At 44.7% G+C, this 17,450-nt stretch overlaps 1 protein-coding gene across 1 annotated transcript in view; it reads right to left on the reverse strand.

The window, feature by feature from the left end:
- The window catches only part of LOC117409447 (intermembrane lipid transfer protein VPS13A-like), a 144,028-nt gene that overhangs the window by 5,905 nt on the left and 120,673 nt on the right, over positions 1 to 17,450 (reverse strand). Inside the window, exon 71 of the mRNA XM_034905427.2 lies at positions 5,655 to 5,729. Within this exon, the coding sequence (XP_034761318.2) occupies positions 5,655 to 5,729 (75 nt within the window). The remainder of the gene's footprint in view (positions 1 to 5,654; positions 5,730 to 17,450) is intronic.

The following is a 17,450-nucleotide window of genomic DNA, read 5'->3' on the forward strand; positions in this document are numbered from 1 at the left end:
CAGGTGGAGTCTTTATACCTAAAGAAAAAGATTCTACAAGCATCAGTCAGTTTCGTCCCATTTCCCTATTAAACGTAGAAGGAAAGATTTTCTTCAGCATTATTGCTCAGAGATTGTCAGCTTACCTATTAAAGAACTGCTTCATTGACACTTCAATACAAAAAGCGGGCATTCCAGGTTTCCCAGGTTGCTTAGAACACATCAATGTGATCTGGCAACAAATTCAATCAGCTAAAAAGGAGAGGAAGGAGCTCCATGTGACATTCCTGGATTTGGCTAATGCATATGGTTCAGTGCCACATGAACTACTTTGGGCAGCATTTGATTTTTTCAGTGTACCGATGACAATAACAAATTTAGTGAAAGCCTATTTTGGAGATTTGCAATTCAGTTTTTCAACTTCAGAATTCAGCACTACATGGCAATGCCTAGAGGTTGGAATAATGGCAGGATGCACCATTTCTCCACTGGCTTTTACCATGGCAATGGAAGTAATCATTAGGGCATCAAAATGGGTAGTAGGAGGAGAGCGCTTGGCTTCTGGAATGCGACTACCACCAATTCGAGCATACATGGATGACATGACAACCATGACTACAACAGTAGCCTGCACTAATCGATTATTGGGCAAATTAACCAATAACATTGAATGGGCACGAATGCAATTCAAGCCCACTAAATCAAGGAGCATCTCTATAATTAAAGGCAAAGTAGTAGATAAAACATTCTTCATTAATGGTGAGGCAATACCAACAGTGTCTGAGAAGCCAGTGAAGAGTCTTGGGAGATGGTACGACGGGGATCTAAAGGACACAGTTCGTGTGGGAGAAGTTAGACAACAAGCAGTGGAAGGGTTGAAGAGCATAGACAGCTGCGCTCTACCAGGTAAACTAAAACTCTGGTGCTTTCAGTTTGGTCTACTGCCGAGGTTGCTGTGGCCACTGACTGTGTACGAGGTTTCTTTGACAACAGTAGAGAAGCTGGAAGCTTTAATCAGTTCATACATCAGGAAATGGTTGTGAGTTCCACGCTGCCTCAGCAGAGTGGGACTTTATGGTAAAGGAATACTGCACCTACCAGTCTCTGCTCTAACCGAGGAGTTTAAGTGCGCCAAGGTCAGACTGGAAATTACATTAGTAGAGTCACGCGATAAATGCGTAAGGGAGGCAGCACCTGTGTTGAAAACTGGAAGAAAGTGGGCGGCAAAGAAAGCTGTGGAAGATGCAAAGGCTGCCCTTCGAATTGGTGATATCATGGGGCAAGTTCAGCATGGAAGAGGGGGTCTTGGTTTCAGTTCAACTCCTCCTACATGGCACAAGGCAGCCCCAGCTCAAAGGAGGAAGCTGGTAGTCAACGAGGTGCAAAAGCAGGAGGAGAGGATGAGGTGTATAAAGGCCATTTCCCAGGCCAAGCAGGGAGAATGGATGAGATGGGAGAGTGTGGAACAACGCAAGATTGGCTGGCAAGACCTATGGTCAATGGAACAGAGCAGGATCAGTTTCCTCATCAGGTCAACATATGATGTTCTCCCATCACCACAGAACCTAAACCTCTGGGTAGGAGAGGATCCCTCATGTCCTTTGTGTTCATCACCTGCAACATTAAGGCACATTTTGACAGGATGTAAGGTGGCTCTTAGCCAAGGACGGTTTACTTGGCGCCATGACCAGGTGCTGCGATGTTTGGCCTTAGCATTGGAAGACAAGCGTAACATGACCAATAAGTTGTCACCTGTTCCATCAAAACATTACACACAAAAGTCAACATTCCTCCGCCCAGGAGAGCAACCACCAAGAAAAGGTGTTAAAACCAATCCTCGCCCAGGACAACTGGAAGCTGCTAGAGACTGGAAAATGCTGGCAGATGTTGGTCAACGGCTTATTTTTCCACCTGAGATTGCCACCACTAACCTTCGACCAGATATTGTCTTGTGGTCTGGATCAGCACGCCTTGTTCACCTGGTAGAGTTAACAGTGCCATGGGAGGATGCTGTAGATGAGGCGTATGAGAGGAAGAAACTGCGGTATGCTCAACTAGCCACTGAAGCGGAACAGCGAGGATGGAGAGTTCGGGTTTACCCAGTGGAAGTGGGTTGTCGAGGATTTGTGGCACACTCTACAACCCGGTTTCTCAGAGATGTCGGATTCAGTGGCCAAGAGTTGCGTCGCACAGTGAAGAACTTATCTGAAGCAGCAGAGAGGAGCAGCAACTGGCTGTGGTTGAGACGGAAAGATTCTGGCTGGGGACAGGTAAGTAAGCTGGGCTGAGTTGAGTGGGGGACGGAGGGGGGTGATGCTGGGACGCCAGAATCACCGTCGAGCCCTCTTGAGGTGTTGTGGGCTAGTCGACGAAACACTGAGGATGGAAGGTGCCCACTTGAAAACCCCAGAGATGTACCCTACTTAGCTCAATCCAGACGGTTGTCATGCTGATGCGCTGGGGAGGCCGCACTTTGGTTGATCCCCGGAGCCAGCATCGCAGCCGTTGTGTGTGCTGATGCGCCAGGGAGGCAAAAATAAGCTGATCCCTGGAGCCAGCATTACACTTCAGCCATTAACACCAGACAGAAGGATATCTACATCATCATATGGAAGGAAACGTAAATGGATGGAGACACATATGGATCACATTAGTTTACTGTAAAGCTACGTCTTAGTTGGTGCTTATCTTGGCGAGAGCCGAGTTCAAATCAGCATGAAGTTTTAACATCTACTCTCGTGTAATGGAAATCACAGAGACTAGAGTGTGTGAACTATGCATCAGCTGCAGTCACTTACAATTACGTCTCACCTGAAAGACGGAGCACAAGGAGGTTAAGTGACTTGCTCAGGGTCACACAATGAGTCAATGGCTGAGGTGGGATTTGAACCGGGGACCTCCTGGTTCCAAGCCCTTTTCTTTAACCACTGGACCACACAGCCTCCTTATAAAATGGAAGGCTGGAGCTGGAGGAATGGCTGCGGGGAACTGGAGGACCTCCTCAGTGGTCTGGAGGACCAAGGCTGGTGCCTTGCTTGCGGGGTCTACAGGCACATTGTAGCGATCTGCCCCTTCCAGGATGAGGAGGAGGAATTGGCCCAGGAGAGGAAGGCAGGGAGAAGGAGCAGGAAGAGAAGGGGGAGAGGTAGGCTGCAGCAACAGCAACCGCAGCAACAGCAGGAGGAGATCGGTGAGGATGGCTGTGAGGTTTATATTGTGAACCTCGTGGCGGAGTTGTGCCCTGGCTGTGGGGCATATGGGCACACATTGGCCATATGCCCCACGCAATATGAAGAGGCAGAGCGCGAGCATCCAGAGCCGACGGGGGGAGCGCGAGCATCCAGCGCCCAGAAGTGGGGAGCTGCCTCTGCCTCCGCCACCTCCACCAGTAGAGGGTGAATACCTGCTGGTTCCATCTCCACTTCCACCAGCAGAGGGTGAATGTCTGCTGGTTCCGCCTCAGCCGCCGTGGGAGGCAGGAGCAGAGCAGCGGGAGCTGCCTCTGCCTCCACCACCTGCACCTCCAGGAGCAGAGAAGCAGGAGCTGCCTCTGCCTCCGCCACCTCCACCACCAGGAGCAGAGCAGCAGGAGCTGCCTCTGCCTCCGCCACCTCCACCAGCAGAGGGTGAATGCCTGCTGGTTCCGTCTCAAGCGCCGTGGGAAGACAGCTTACCACTCCCACCTCCACCAGCAGAGGGTGAATACCTGCTGGTTCCGTCTCAAGCGCCGTGGGAGGACAGCTTACCGCTCCCAGCTCCACCAGCAGAGGGTGAATGCCTGCTGGTTCTGCCTCAATCGCCGTGGGAGGACTACCTGCCCCTCCCACGTCCACCAGCAGAGGGTGAATGCCTGCTGGTTCCGTCTCAAGCGCCGTGGGAGGACTGTTTGCCGTTCTCAGCTCCACCAGCAGAGGGTGAATTTCTGCTGGTTCTGCCTCAACCGCCGTGGGAGGATTGCTTGCCCCTCCAACCTCCACCAGTAGAGGGTGAATGCCTGCTGGTTCCGCCTCAGCCGCCGTGGGAGGACAGCTGCCGTCGCCTCCCGAGGGTCCGCTGCTGCTGCCGTTGCCTGCCGAAGGTTTGCAGCTGCTGCTGTCGCCTCCCAAGGGTCCTGTTTTGCCTGGGGTCGCTACCAGTCCTGCCATGCGGCAGGAAATACTGTGGCTGGAGCCCTGTGAAGGGGAGCTGCCGGCCACGGAAAAGGGGGGGGAGGTCAGGAGACCAGCTCCCCCAGCCGCACTTTCGCGGCAGGAAATACTGTGGCTCGAGCCCCATGAAGGGCAGCTGCCGGCCATGAAGAAGGGGGGCAGGTCTGGAGACCACCCACAATTTTTCTGGCCAGAGGAGCCGGTCTGTGCGTGGTCCACTGGGACGCTACAGTTTTTTGGGTGGGAGGAGAACATCCCACCGTGGCCGCCACCTTTGGCCCGTTGCTGCCCCTGTTCCTGCGCCGGGACTGCTAGCCGGGAATTTAGGGAATAAGGGGGGAGGTGGCCGAAAAGGCCATGTGTGCTGCGCACAAGGGGGGGCCCCTATTTATTATTATTTGTATTTTTGTTTGCGGCGCGGATAAAAGTGCCGCGTCTTTTATTATTTATATTTAAAAACCTTGTGAGGATGCATGACTGATCAGCTACTGATTATTTAACTAGCTGACAGTCATGCATCCTTACCAAACGCGTGCAGACTGTGGCCGAGGGGTAATAAGATAATTAACAGCTAGTTAACCCGGCCAGAGCATAAGAACCGGCAGCTGTCTGTGCTGGGAGGAGAGTGTACAGAGGAGAGTACGGGGAGCGGAGAGAGCGAACGAGCAGAAATAACGACATTTAAGAACGACTGCTAAACAGCACTTGTTTATTCGTTTGGCCCTTGTGCCTTTTTGTTTTGTGTTTGTTGATTGTTTAAATCTTTTGTTTTGTTTATTTGATTTAATAAATCCACGCTGAATGCCGTTGCATTCAGCTTCACCCGCCCATCCATTGTTGTGGTTTCAGTTACTTCCTGGTCCGTGACGTCACCACAACTCACCACTGTGAGCCAGCCTGTCACAATGACTCACCCTGCGCACCACGTGGCAGGGCTTCTAGCAGGTGAGTCAGATGAACCTGCGCTGTATGACTCACCCTGCGCACCGCGCGTCAGCGCTTCTACCAGGTGAGCCACTCAGGGACAACACTAATTTAATTTGACCATTAGAATCATCAAGGACCGCTGTACCAGATGTGAAGACAATATTCAAAGTTTTCTGTCTATCATTGGTATGGTCAGAGGTTAAAACTATGTGGTAGTGAAAACCTGAAATGAACTGAAATGAGGTAATCATATAATACAGCTGCATATCAATTATGTGACCATTCATTACAAAATCAGTCAGATCTTGCAATTTCAATCAGAAACACATGAAACCTTAAATGTGGACGTTAACGATCTGAGAAAATCAACAAATAAACATTTACACTTTATTTTTAAACAACTTTAAAAATGCGTTTAAATTGCCTTTTTGGAGGATGGAGTAAAAACATGAATGCATTAAAGCCCAGTTGAAGGCACATTGGGGAAGTGACTATTGGGGCATTTGAGAGGGCTCAGTATTATTTCTCAATAGGATTCCTGAATTAATGTTTTACATTCTTGTCTATATGCACATACAGATAATTACATTGTATACATACCTTGGCAATGTCAGGACTTTTGAAGTTTATTATCTTTCCATACTCTTTGGAGTGAAACACAGACTTTACTCTCTCCTAAACAAAAGATGAAAGTAATAATTCATCAATTACGTCAAAAAATGTCTGTGTGTCTTCAGTCATTATGGCTTTTCCCAATACATTTTCTTTTAATTCAGCGCTTCTTCTAAACTGCATTTCCTCACACTAAAGGTAGAGACTTATTCACTGACCAGAACAAAAAAAAGTTGGGTTACCCTACCTTGTAACCATGGTCTTTCTTGAAAGTTATATACCAAAGCTTTGACTAGGTTGGCTGCACAAGCCATCCCTCACAATTTCCTTGCTGCCCACTGAGATTAGACGAGCGACGAAGCATATAAGTGGAATTAACGTTCTCTTACAAAGGTCAATTCCACTTGTGACTGAGTAACCCATACTAGTCACTTACTTATAGGGAAATACCTGCTTGAAAGACGGGTTCCTCATCGATGACATTGAGCCTGTTGAACCTCCATGGAAGAACTGCAGAGGACAGTCCAGGATGTAGAGACCGCTCTGATGGAATGTGCCTCGACCTTGCATTCCTATGGCAAACATGACCTAGCATGTTTCCAAATAAGCTCTACCAACAATAGAGCTAGTCTAGATTTAAAAACTGCCTGCCTGACCTTAAAAGAAGAACTGCTCTGATTCAAGCAGCTCCTTTGTTATTTTGATGTAGTTTGCTAGTGCTCTGAAAGGGCAGGGGGAATGTAGGATTGCAGGCTTGCTCTGTCTGTGTGTGGAACCAATTTAAAAGCCTCAAGCGCAATAGGCTGATTGACATTAAATTCTGTAACCCTCTTTGGCAAGAAAGCTGGATTCAACCGCAGCGTAACCTTAGATCTACCTTTTGCAAAAAAAATATTTAAAATAAACAGGGCTTAAAGTTCACTCACTCTCTGAGCAGATGTAATGGCCACGAGAAACAGAGTTTTGAGAGTGAGGTTCTTCAGAGAGGTAGAAGCCAGTGGTTTAGATGGCAGAGAGAGCTGGTTAAGAATATTATTGAGCCTCCATTGGGTGAAGGGGTCCTAGATGGAGGGGCAGTTTCCAAGCCCTCTTCATGAAGCAGACAGAGCGGATGTGAACCAGGTGAAATCCCATTTCAGGTAGAAAGCTGAAATAGAGGCAAGGTACAACTTGATTGTGCAAATTGTTTTGCTCCAACAAGTGCTAAAGAAACTCAACTATAGCACAAATGGGGCAATGCCGGAAATCAAATCATTCTCCAAACACCAGTTAGATCGTTTTGAAGGGCATTTACCCCGCCGGACTGAGGATGCAGATGGTGAGAAAACTACAGAGATATTTGGCTTTGACCGGAGAGGTAAAGAGATCTGCAAAAAGAGTGCCAAACTTCTCCCAGAGCATGTCCACCACTGGCTGGGACAGTGTCCACTGCGCTGGGTCCAGGACCTGGCAACTGAGCAGGTATGCAAGATGGTTGAGGGAGCCATGGATCAAGAGTGCATTGATAGCGATGCTCTTCTGTGCACACCAAAGGCTTCTTAAAAAAGAAGGTAGAGACTTGACACATCCCTTGTGATTTATGTAAACCATGACAGCCTTGTTGTCAGAGTGAACCAGAACATGGCTGCTGAGAGATGTCTTTGAAAGGCCTGGAGAGTATAGAACACCCCCCCGCCCGCATTTCCTCCAGGCAAGAGATATGTAGCAGGCATTCCGCAGGAGACCAGCTCCCCCGTGCTTGTAGGTGGTTCCATGTTCCACCACAGTCGAGCCCCAAGGCATCTGTGAAGATCATCTCTCTCTTCCAACCCCATACAGGCGACAATAGGTTCCCAGAAACTATCCACCAAGAGAGCTACTTGTAGAAGAGAGAGTTGACTGAGCTTCAGAGGAAAACCAGGTACAACTGAACCTTGGAATTCAACCACCCCTGTAGTGGTCAGGAGTGGAGCAGGGCCAGCGGAAGGACCTGGGAGATCATCAACCCCAATAACCTTTGGAAATCTTTGATCTACTTCCTGAATCTCAGATGGAATGAAGTGCCGCAACCTTACACGTGTGCAGTACTCTTGGGTGTCAGAGAGACTGTCATCAAAGGTGAATCCAGGATTAAGCCCAACAAGTATATTTTGGGTGGGCATCAGTTTCAATTTCTCTCAGTTGACCGTCAAACCCAAACTTTGTCGTGGGTGAAAACGAGCCGAGTTCTTTCCAACACCTGTTGGGGTGAGTTGTTGACCAGTAACCAATCATCAAGATAAGGGAATATCTGTATTCCCTGCACTCTTAAGGGGGAAACTGTTTCTTCAGGTCTAGGGACATGTACCAATCTCTACTGCAGAGAGAAAACAGGAGTTTGGGGACAGTTTGTAACTTGAAGCAACGCTTCATGAGGAAAATGTTGAGGGCCCTGAGGTCCAAAATTGGACCCAAGGGTCCGTCCTTCTTTGGCACCAGGCAGTAGGGAGAATAGAAACCCATGTGAACATCTTCCAGTGGCACAAGATAGATGCTGTTTTTCTGCATAATATTTCAGACTTCTTCCCTTAACCCCTAGGGGATGTACAGTGTACGTCCTCCCATATTATGCACTGTCACGCAGTCTGTGAGTAACCGATCACTTCAAAAATTGTACTGAGTGTGTGGGAGAGTTTCAACGTGTATTACAGTGGTACTCAACTCTGGCCATCAAGATCCATTTCAGTCCTGGTCTTTATTCCAACCAGGTCCTAAATTAGTTAATTGTCTCTTAGCAGCTTCAATTAACTACATTGGAACCAGCTTGGAGTAAAAACCTGGACTGGATTGGATCTCGAGGTCCAGAGTTGAGTATCGGTTACGTCATTTAAACAGCGAACGACTGATGTCTAAACTAGTCTTATCTTGCTCTTAATTGTATTAATACTTGTACTGTGATTCTTGAAATGTATTTTTGTTTACGACTGTAAGTCGCCCTGGATAAGGGTGTCTGCTAAGAAATAAATAATAATAATAATAATAATAATAATAATAATAATAATAATAATAATAATAATAAGGTTCCTCTCTGTTTTTCAGTCTGAAATCCAGGAAGTCCAGACAGTAAACTAAAGTCTGTATTATATTTCGGATCGTGCTTTAACATGAGCAACTCATGATGGCTACAACATTTAGGGGATCCAAGAAGCTATTTTGGCAAACTCAATTTTATTTTCAACATCTATTTTCAGAACTAATTGATCACTATTGATTCCAGCACGCTGCTTCTATATAGTTTATTGTACGCTGTGTACTGTATATTGCAGTATATTGTCTTATGGCAGCACCCTGCACTACTGCAGAAGTGTGAGTGACCAATCGCGTCTAAAATTTTAGAACATGTGTGGAAGTGTTCAGAAAATACATGGTTGTCCCTGGTTACTTTGCTGCCCACAGGGAGTTTTGCCATGCTAAATGTGGGGAGGTGCCAATGTTGGCAGAATTACACCGTGTAACAATTTCTTTTTTTTTTTTGGTTCCTGGGTAGTAAGTGTTATTTCCTAATTGCTTATGCCTCAAAAGTATAGAAAATGGCTATTATTCCCCACGAACTTTGCTTTTGTGACCAGGACACTGATATTTTGAAATTTACCTATTTTCCAGAACATTCCAGATAGATTCAGTGCTGAGTAAACTTGGAGTAACTTCTAGAACTTTCCAGTAATATAAATAGTAGTATAAATACAGGGGCCTTAAGCCCACCAGTTCAGTTTAGTTCCAGCTGCCTAAGTGGATACATATCTGCATTTTTCTGAGATGGCATCAAGAGGCTGCAATGGTGGCATTCCTGATGGGTCTCCAAGGCGGTTTTACCAAGTTTCCCTGCTATCTTTGCCTTTGGGACAGCAGGGACACCAAGGCGCACTACCACAGGCGGGACTGGCCACAGTGGACCGAGTTCTCTGTGGGGAGGAAAAACGTCAAGTGGGAGCCACTGGTGGACCCCCGGAAGGTGCTGATGCCACCACTGCACATCAAATTGGGCCTTATGAAACAATTTGTCAGAGCTCTAGATAAGGAGTCGGCAGCCTTCAAGTACCTTCAAGACTTCTTCCCTAAGCTGTCTGAGGCAAAGGTCAAAGCCGGTGTCTTCGTCGGACCACAGATAAAGAAGATCCTGGAGTGCAATGAATTCCCCAAGAAGCTCACTACAGTGCCTTGCGAAAGTATTCGGCCCCCTTGAACTTTGCGACCTTTTGCCACATTTCAGGCTTCAAACATAAAGATATGAAACTGTAATTTTTTGTGAAGAATCAACAACAAGTGGGACACAATCATGAAGTGGAACGAAATTTATTGGATATTTCAAACTTTTTTAACAAATAAAAAACTGAAAAATTGGGCGTGCAAAATTATTCAGCCCCCTTAAGTTAATACTTTGTAGCGCCACCTTTTGCTGCGATTACAGCTGTAAGTCGCTTGGGGTATGTCTCTATCAGTTTTGCACATCGAGAGACTGAAATTTTTGCCCATTCCTCCTTGCAAAACAGCTCGAGCTCAGTGAGGTTGGATGGAGAGCATTTGTGAACAGCAGTTTTCAGTTCTTTCCACAGATTCTCGATTGGATTCAGGTCTGGACTTTGACTTGGCCATTTTAACACCTGGATATGTTTATTTGTGAACCATTCCATTGTAGATTTTGCTTTATGTTTTGGATCATTGTCTTGTTGGAAGACAAATCTCCGTCCCAGTCTCAGGTCTTTTGCAGACTCCATCAGGTTTTCTTCCAGAATGGTCCTGTATTTGGCTCCATCCATCTTCCCATCAATTTTAACCATCTTCCCTGTCCCTGCTGAAGAAAAGCAGGCCCAAACCATGATGCTGCCACCACCATGTTTGACAGTGGGGATGGTGTGTTCAGGGTGATGAGCTGTGTTGCTTTTACGCCAAACATAACGTTTTGCATTGTTGCCAAAAAGTTCGATTTTGGTTTCATCTGACCAGAGCACCTTCTTCCACATGTTTGGTGTGTCTCCCAGGTGGCTTGTGGCAAACTGTAAACGACACTTTTTATGGATATCTTTAAGAAATGGCTTTCTTCTTGCCACTCTTCCATAAAGGCCAGATTTGTGCAGTATACGACTGATTGTTGTCCTATGGACAGAGTCTCCCACCTCAGCTGTAGATCTCTGCAGTTCATCCAGAGTGATCATGGGCCTCTTGGCTGCATCTCTGATCAGTCTTCTCCTTGTATAAGCTGAAAGTTTAGAGGGACGGCCAGGTCTTGGTAGATTTGCAGTGGTCTGATACTCCTTCCATTTCAATATTATCGCTTGCACAGTGCTCCTTGGGATGTTTAAAGCTTGGGAAATCTTTTTGTATCCAAATCCGGCTTTAAACTTCTCCACAACAGTATCTTGGACCTGCCTGGTGTGTTCCTTGTTCTTCATGATGCTCTCTGCGCTTTAAACGGACCTCTGAGACTATCACAGTGCAGGTGCATTTATACGGAGACTTGATTACACACAGGTGGATTCTATTTATCATCATTAGTCATTTAGGTCAACATTGGATCATTCAGAGATCCTCACTGAACTTCTGGAGAGAGTTTGCTGCACTGAAAGTAAAGGGGCTGAATAATTTTGCACGCCCAATTTTTCAGTTTTTTATTTGTTAAAAAAGTTTGAAATATCCAATAAATTTCGTTCCACTTCATGATTGTGTCCCACTTGTTGTTGATTCTTCACAAAAAATTACAGTTTCATATCTTTATGTTTGAAGCCTGAAATGTGGCAAAAGGTCGCAAAGTTCACGGGGGCCGAATACTTTCGCAAGGCACTGTAGTAAGGAGAAAGTGGCTTGGAACAGCTTTGTCACAGTGGTTCGGGGCTTCCTGGGCAATCACAAGGCCGAAAACTATGTGGAGCTGGTTGAGACTCTGGTGAAGAACTACGGCACAATGGGCTGTAGGATGTCCCTCAAAGTCCATATCCTTGATGCTCATCTTGATAAATTCAAGGAGAACATGGGAGCGTACTCGGAGGAGCAAGGCGAGCGCTTCCACCAGGATATACTGGACTTTGGACGCCGCTACCAAGGACAGTATAACGAGAACATGATGGGAGACTACATTTGGGGGCTGATTCGTGAAAGTGATTTACAGTATAATCGTAAATCTCGAAAAACTACTCACTTCTAAATCTTTTGTAGTCATTTTTGTATTACTTTAGTATAAATACATGTTAATTTGAATTCATATGTTGTTTTTTTCTGACTTTATGTGAACGAAGAGACACAAATTCGCCCATTTTCTCATTGGAAATAGGTACATTTCAAAATATCACTGTCCTGGTCACAAAAGCAAAGTTTGTGGGGAATAATAAACATTTTCTATACTTTTGAGGCATAAGCAATTAGGAAATAACACTTACTACCCAGGAACAAAAATTGTGTTACATAGTATTATCATGGAAAATGTCTGCCAGGGTGGGTCTTGTTCTGAGGCTTATTGCAGCCAGGAACCTCATGTAAAAGTAAACATGTCTGGTATCCCTGCAAACCATAGAACCTGCAGAAAGTGGAAATTTACATTTGCAGTTCATGTATCTAGCTTTTGTGACACAACATTGGGAGTGAATATTAATATCAATATTTGGCCCTTAAAACAAGAAATAGCAAAGCAAGTATAAAATGTTCTAGTTTTTATTAAGCACTTTTTTAACCGTACACAATTTGACAGTTATCTTGCCAATTTTATGTTTTCAACTTAGAATATGCCTTATAATGTGATGTGGTAATCCTTCATTTGGAAAAATGAAAATTGGTTACACTATACTATATGCATTGCAAGAGGGGTTAAAGTTCACCTCCTGTTTATGAGTCTAGTACCATTGTAATCCTCACAACCTGTTTCAGAATGTATAGCTTTCCAGCTTCCTTTGATATACTTTGTGCAGAGGGGTCAGAAAATAGAGAAAAAAAAAGTTTATATGTAAGTTAACTGCTCTCAGGCAAACAATCTTATATGTAATTATTTACTGTATTTTTTTTTTATTTTTCTCTCATTTGCTACTGATTTTATTGTACTTTATAACTTCTCATCTGTAATTTGATACTCTGCAATGTGATACTTTGTACTGTGATATTTTGTAACAACTGTAAGTTGCCCTGGATAAGGGCATCTGCTAAGAAATAAATAAATGAATAAATAATAATAATAATAATAATAATAATAATAATAATAATAATAATAATAATAATATAAGCAGTCACATGCTGTAGTTTTATTCCAAGCAAAATAATGTCATATAGTTTGAATTGGCTTCACCTGTGCTCTGTAGTCTGGCTGATCACTTACATAAGCCTCCCAGGGCTTAGAAGCTTGGACTTTCCAGCCTGAATGTACATTGCGTCACAGACTGTAATGCTTCAAGGCTAAGCGGAGGGGCTGTCTTGTGTGTTACCACACGGAACCCCAGTAACAAACAGTTAGGATGAAAAAATTGAAGGAGAAGCTCATCTATATGCCTGTGTTGTAAGGGTCGTCAAGGAAGTCGTCCTTAACACTAGTTCCAAAACCAGGGTTGTGAGGATCCACGACATTCAGTCTAGAACCTAGTCAAAGTATGGTGAGTAGCCCACACCACTGCATTGCAAATGTCCTTGACAGATACACCCTGGAATAAAATCAATGAAGTTGCAATGCCCCTTGTGGAATGGGCAGTGAGCTTTTCAGCAGGGGGCAAGTTGGCCAGGTCATAGGCAGTCCTGACCGTGTCTGCTATCCATTTGGACAGTCGCTGCTTAGACAGGGCTTAACAATAAGACTTTGTCCCATAGCAGACAAAAAATTGTTCCCATCGCCTCCAACTTTGAGTCCTGTCAACCTAGTATGCCAGGGCCCGCAATGGGCGGAGAGCATGGAACTACCACTCTCTGTAAGACAGGAAAGAAAGTGGATGGAAAGGCTCAAATTCCAGACTGGTTGACATGGAATGCCGAGATCATCTTTGGCAAAAAGGCAGGATTGGTACAGCGTAACCTTTGTCCTGGCCTCTGTAAAAATTAAGCAGGCTTTTGCAATGGAAAATGCCTGCATCTCACTCACCAGCTTTGCAGAGGTGATAGCAAGCAAGAAAGCCACTTTCAGCAATAAATATTTCAGCTCAGCTGAATGCATGGGCTCAAATGGAGGCTTCATGAGTGCATTAAGCACCACGTTTAACCTCCAGCGAGGAACAATGTCCTTCATAGGTGGCTGAAGCCGTCGAGGCCGGAATGGCTGCCAGATAGACCTTTAACATGGAGGGGGATTTCTCCTTATCAAATAGGTCCTGCAAAATTTGCAGTATTACTGCCATGGGACAAGTCTTGGGGTCAAACCCACGAGACAAACACCACGTCTGAAAAATGCCTCACTTGTACCCGTACGGGAACGTGTGGATGCTGTGCTGGCGTTTTGCAGGGTGTCAATGACCCTAGTGGAGAGACCCAGACGATTCCTGGGAGGCAAAGAGATCTCTGCTCTCCCGAACCTGTCCCAAATGAGGCTAACCACCTCGGGTGAAGCCTCCACACTGAGGCACTGGGAACTCTCCTGGTGTACCGCCCGCAGTGAGAGGAGGTGTTTGTGTGCCCACAACAACAGCTTGCGGGCCACACGATGGAGACTGGGAGACCTGAGGCCGCCCTGGTGGTTTATATAAGCCACCACAGTGGTGTCTGTCCGGAGAAGCACATGTTTCCCTTAAACCTCCTGTAAAAAATTCTGCAGAGCCAGATAAACTGCCTGCAGCTCCAAAAGACTTATGTGGCGACCCTGCCACAGGGGGTTCCACCGCCCCGTGGCCCCCTGCTGTTCCACACGGCACCGGGGTTGGATGCATCCGTGGTGATGACCTCTCTTCTGGTGACGCTGCCTAGTGTTACGCCTAGATGTAGATGGGCAGGCTGTGTCCACCAAGACAGCGCCTGTAGACAGTGGCGAGACACTGCACTAGGTGGCCAGGGTTCAATGCAGGCTGAAAAACCTTGTTGTTAAACCAGGCTTGAAGAGGGTGCATGTGCAGGAGATCCAAAGACACGGGGAGCTAGAGAGAGGCCAAATAATGTGTACATGGAACTCGTATGCTGTTCCTTGGAAAGCGAACCTCAAGTACCTCCTTTGCCCTGGTTTTATGTGGATGTGAAAGTACGCGTCCTTTAAGTCTACCGTGGTGAACCAGTCACCTGGCCTGATTGACTGTAACAGCTGTCTCATGGTCTACATTTTGAACCTCTGTCGACTCAGATACAGGTTGACCTGCCTGAGGTTGAGGATTGGTCTGAGGCCACCATCTCGCTTGGGCACCAGGAAGTACTGTTCAAAAAATAATATCGTTCCAAAAACTAAAATTGTTATTTTAACTCCAGCCGGAGTTATTAGCAACCTGTAGGAGAGCACAAGTCAGTCGACTTGATTGATCCCTGGAAGGGGCGACAGAACACGCCGGCTCCACGCAGGGCACAAGACCGCTGCGGGAAGTAACAAGCAACAGGCTGTGTGCAAAAATTAAGTGTAATTAGGAAACTAATAATACAACATTTAAAAAATAATTATTATCGCATTAGTAGCGAAATATATGCAGATAGAAGCAACTGGTACTTCTCTGTATGCTCTCCTCAGGTTCAGTAGCTGCTAGTAGCTGTGTCTGCAGTCCTCTTATGCTCTCGGGGACGAGCATGGCTGTGTCACAGGCGTTAGCACACAGCTTTGGTATTTCCATTCAGGTTTCGGGGTCTTTCAGTAATGGTTACATTTCGTACTTGATAGGGAAACATTATTACACTACCAAGGTGCTAAAGCACCCTGAGTCTGGGTATCCTCCACGATGGACAGTGAGAATGTCACAAAAGCACAAAAAATAAAGCAATTTAAGCAAGGTAAAGGAACAATCTCACCGGAACAGCTGGTCCTCTTAAGACTGCCTGAAAAGGAAAAATGTGAGGGTTGGCTTCTTGAGCACTTTCTCTTATAGTGGGAGTGGCTTGTGCAGCCAGCCTAGTTAAAGCTTTGGTATATAACTTTCAAAATGACTCATTTTAGGAAAATTACCAATTTGTAAGTGGAATTGACCTTTGTAAAAGAATCACAACAAAAGAAAACTGACAAAAGAAAACCAGCATCAGGCATATATCAGTTGCTAAAGTGGGAGACTCAGGATATTCTCAAGTTTCAAATTAAAAGTACTTTTTATCAAAAGTCTGTTCCACGTAGTATAAAAAAAACAATTATACTGCTGTGATTATGCCAGGTTATACGTTTAAATTAATTACATTTTCTGGTAGGCCAAAATAGTTTAGCTGGACGACTGTGAAAAGCGAATGATTAACATTGTTGTTTTTAAAAAGAAACCACAAATAACATAGTATTGGCTCCCTAAGTTTATTATACCTAGGGCTTCAGAGTTTTTGGTGTTTATTGATTTTATTTTTCGGTGTTTATTATTTTTTTGTAGCTATTTTCAAGGTTTATGTTGATACCTTTACATTTTTTAATTTTTAATTTTATTTTTATTGTTATATAATTATTGTTTATAGTTACTTCCCAAAATTCTTGTGTGTCTAGGCATTTTTTTTTTTTTAAATTTTCACCACAATTTGTAATTCTGTTTTAAATCCTAAGATTGTGTAAATCTTCCCTATCTAACTGTAATATACCATTAAATCCTGCAAGCAAGAACACTCTTCCATATCTAATTGTAATCTTGTTTTAAATCTTGCACGCGTGTACAATCCTCCCTGTCTGCGGAGTCTCCAATAGAAATGTAGGAATTTGCTGCCACTCAGTAGTTATTATTATTATTATTTGTTTATTTAGAAGACGCCTTTATCCAAGGCGATTTACAGAGACTAGGGTGTGTGAACTAAGCATCAGCTGCAGTCACTTACAACTACGTCTCACCCGAAAAACAGAGCACAAGGAGATTAAGTGACTTGCTCAGGGTCACACGAGTCAGCGGCTGAGGTGGGATTTGAACAGGGGACCTCCTGGTTACAAGCCCTTTTCTAAAACCACTGGACCACACAGCCTCCTTATAAGATTTATTTGAAGTTGTTGGAGGGCACTTGTCTCTTATTATGCATAACTAACTGCAGTGGGAAAGAGATGAAGTCAACGTGAATTGAGTAACCATTTCCAGTGTTTTTCCATGATTTATTGGATATACAGAGTTGAAACTTTTCATCTCTGTATATGAAACTTTTTTTTTGTATCAGGTGTGTTCTATCGGTGTTTATCGATTAAAACCAAAAATCAGAAGCTTTAATTATACCATATTTCAAGGTAACAGATTAAAGACAAGCATTTAGTAAACTTTAACCACTTTTTAATAAAACAAATAGCAACTCAGCTCAGACAGATTGGATACACATTTGGCAAGATCACTCCAACGCATTTCTATTGTATTGAGATCTGGCGATTGTGAAGGCTATTCCATACAGTTATTTTGTGCACTATTATGCCTGATGCTTCTAAATCTTTAAGTCCTTGGCTGTTAATCTTGGACTTTAAGCTGCTTGGACGATTCTCCTACCTGCTGTACCTGTAATTTTCTTGGACGTGGATCTTCTTAGTTATTGCTCTGATTGTGGATTTTGGTATTCCATATTTCTTTGATACTGTTCTGTAGCCATTTCCTTTGTTGTAGTGTGCTACAAGTGCTTTTCTTAAACTTGAATCCAATTCCTTTGTCTTGACCATCATCTGCCATGTTGCCAAAACATTCAACAGATGATGGATTGGAAATAATTACCTACTTTTCTGGCTACTGACTTTATAATGCAGCT

The sequence above is a fragment of the Acipenser ruthenus genome, chromosome 2, assembly GCF_902713425.1.
Source record: "Acipenser ruthenus chromosome 2, fAciRut3.2 maternal haplotype, whole genome shotgun sequence".
Classification (NCBI taxonomy): domain Eukaryota; kingdom Metazoa; phylum Chordata; class Actinopteri; order Acipenseriformes; family Acipenseridae; genus Acipenser; species Acipenser ruthenus.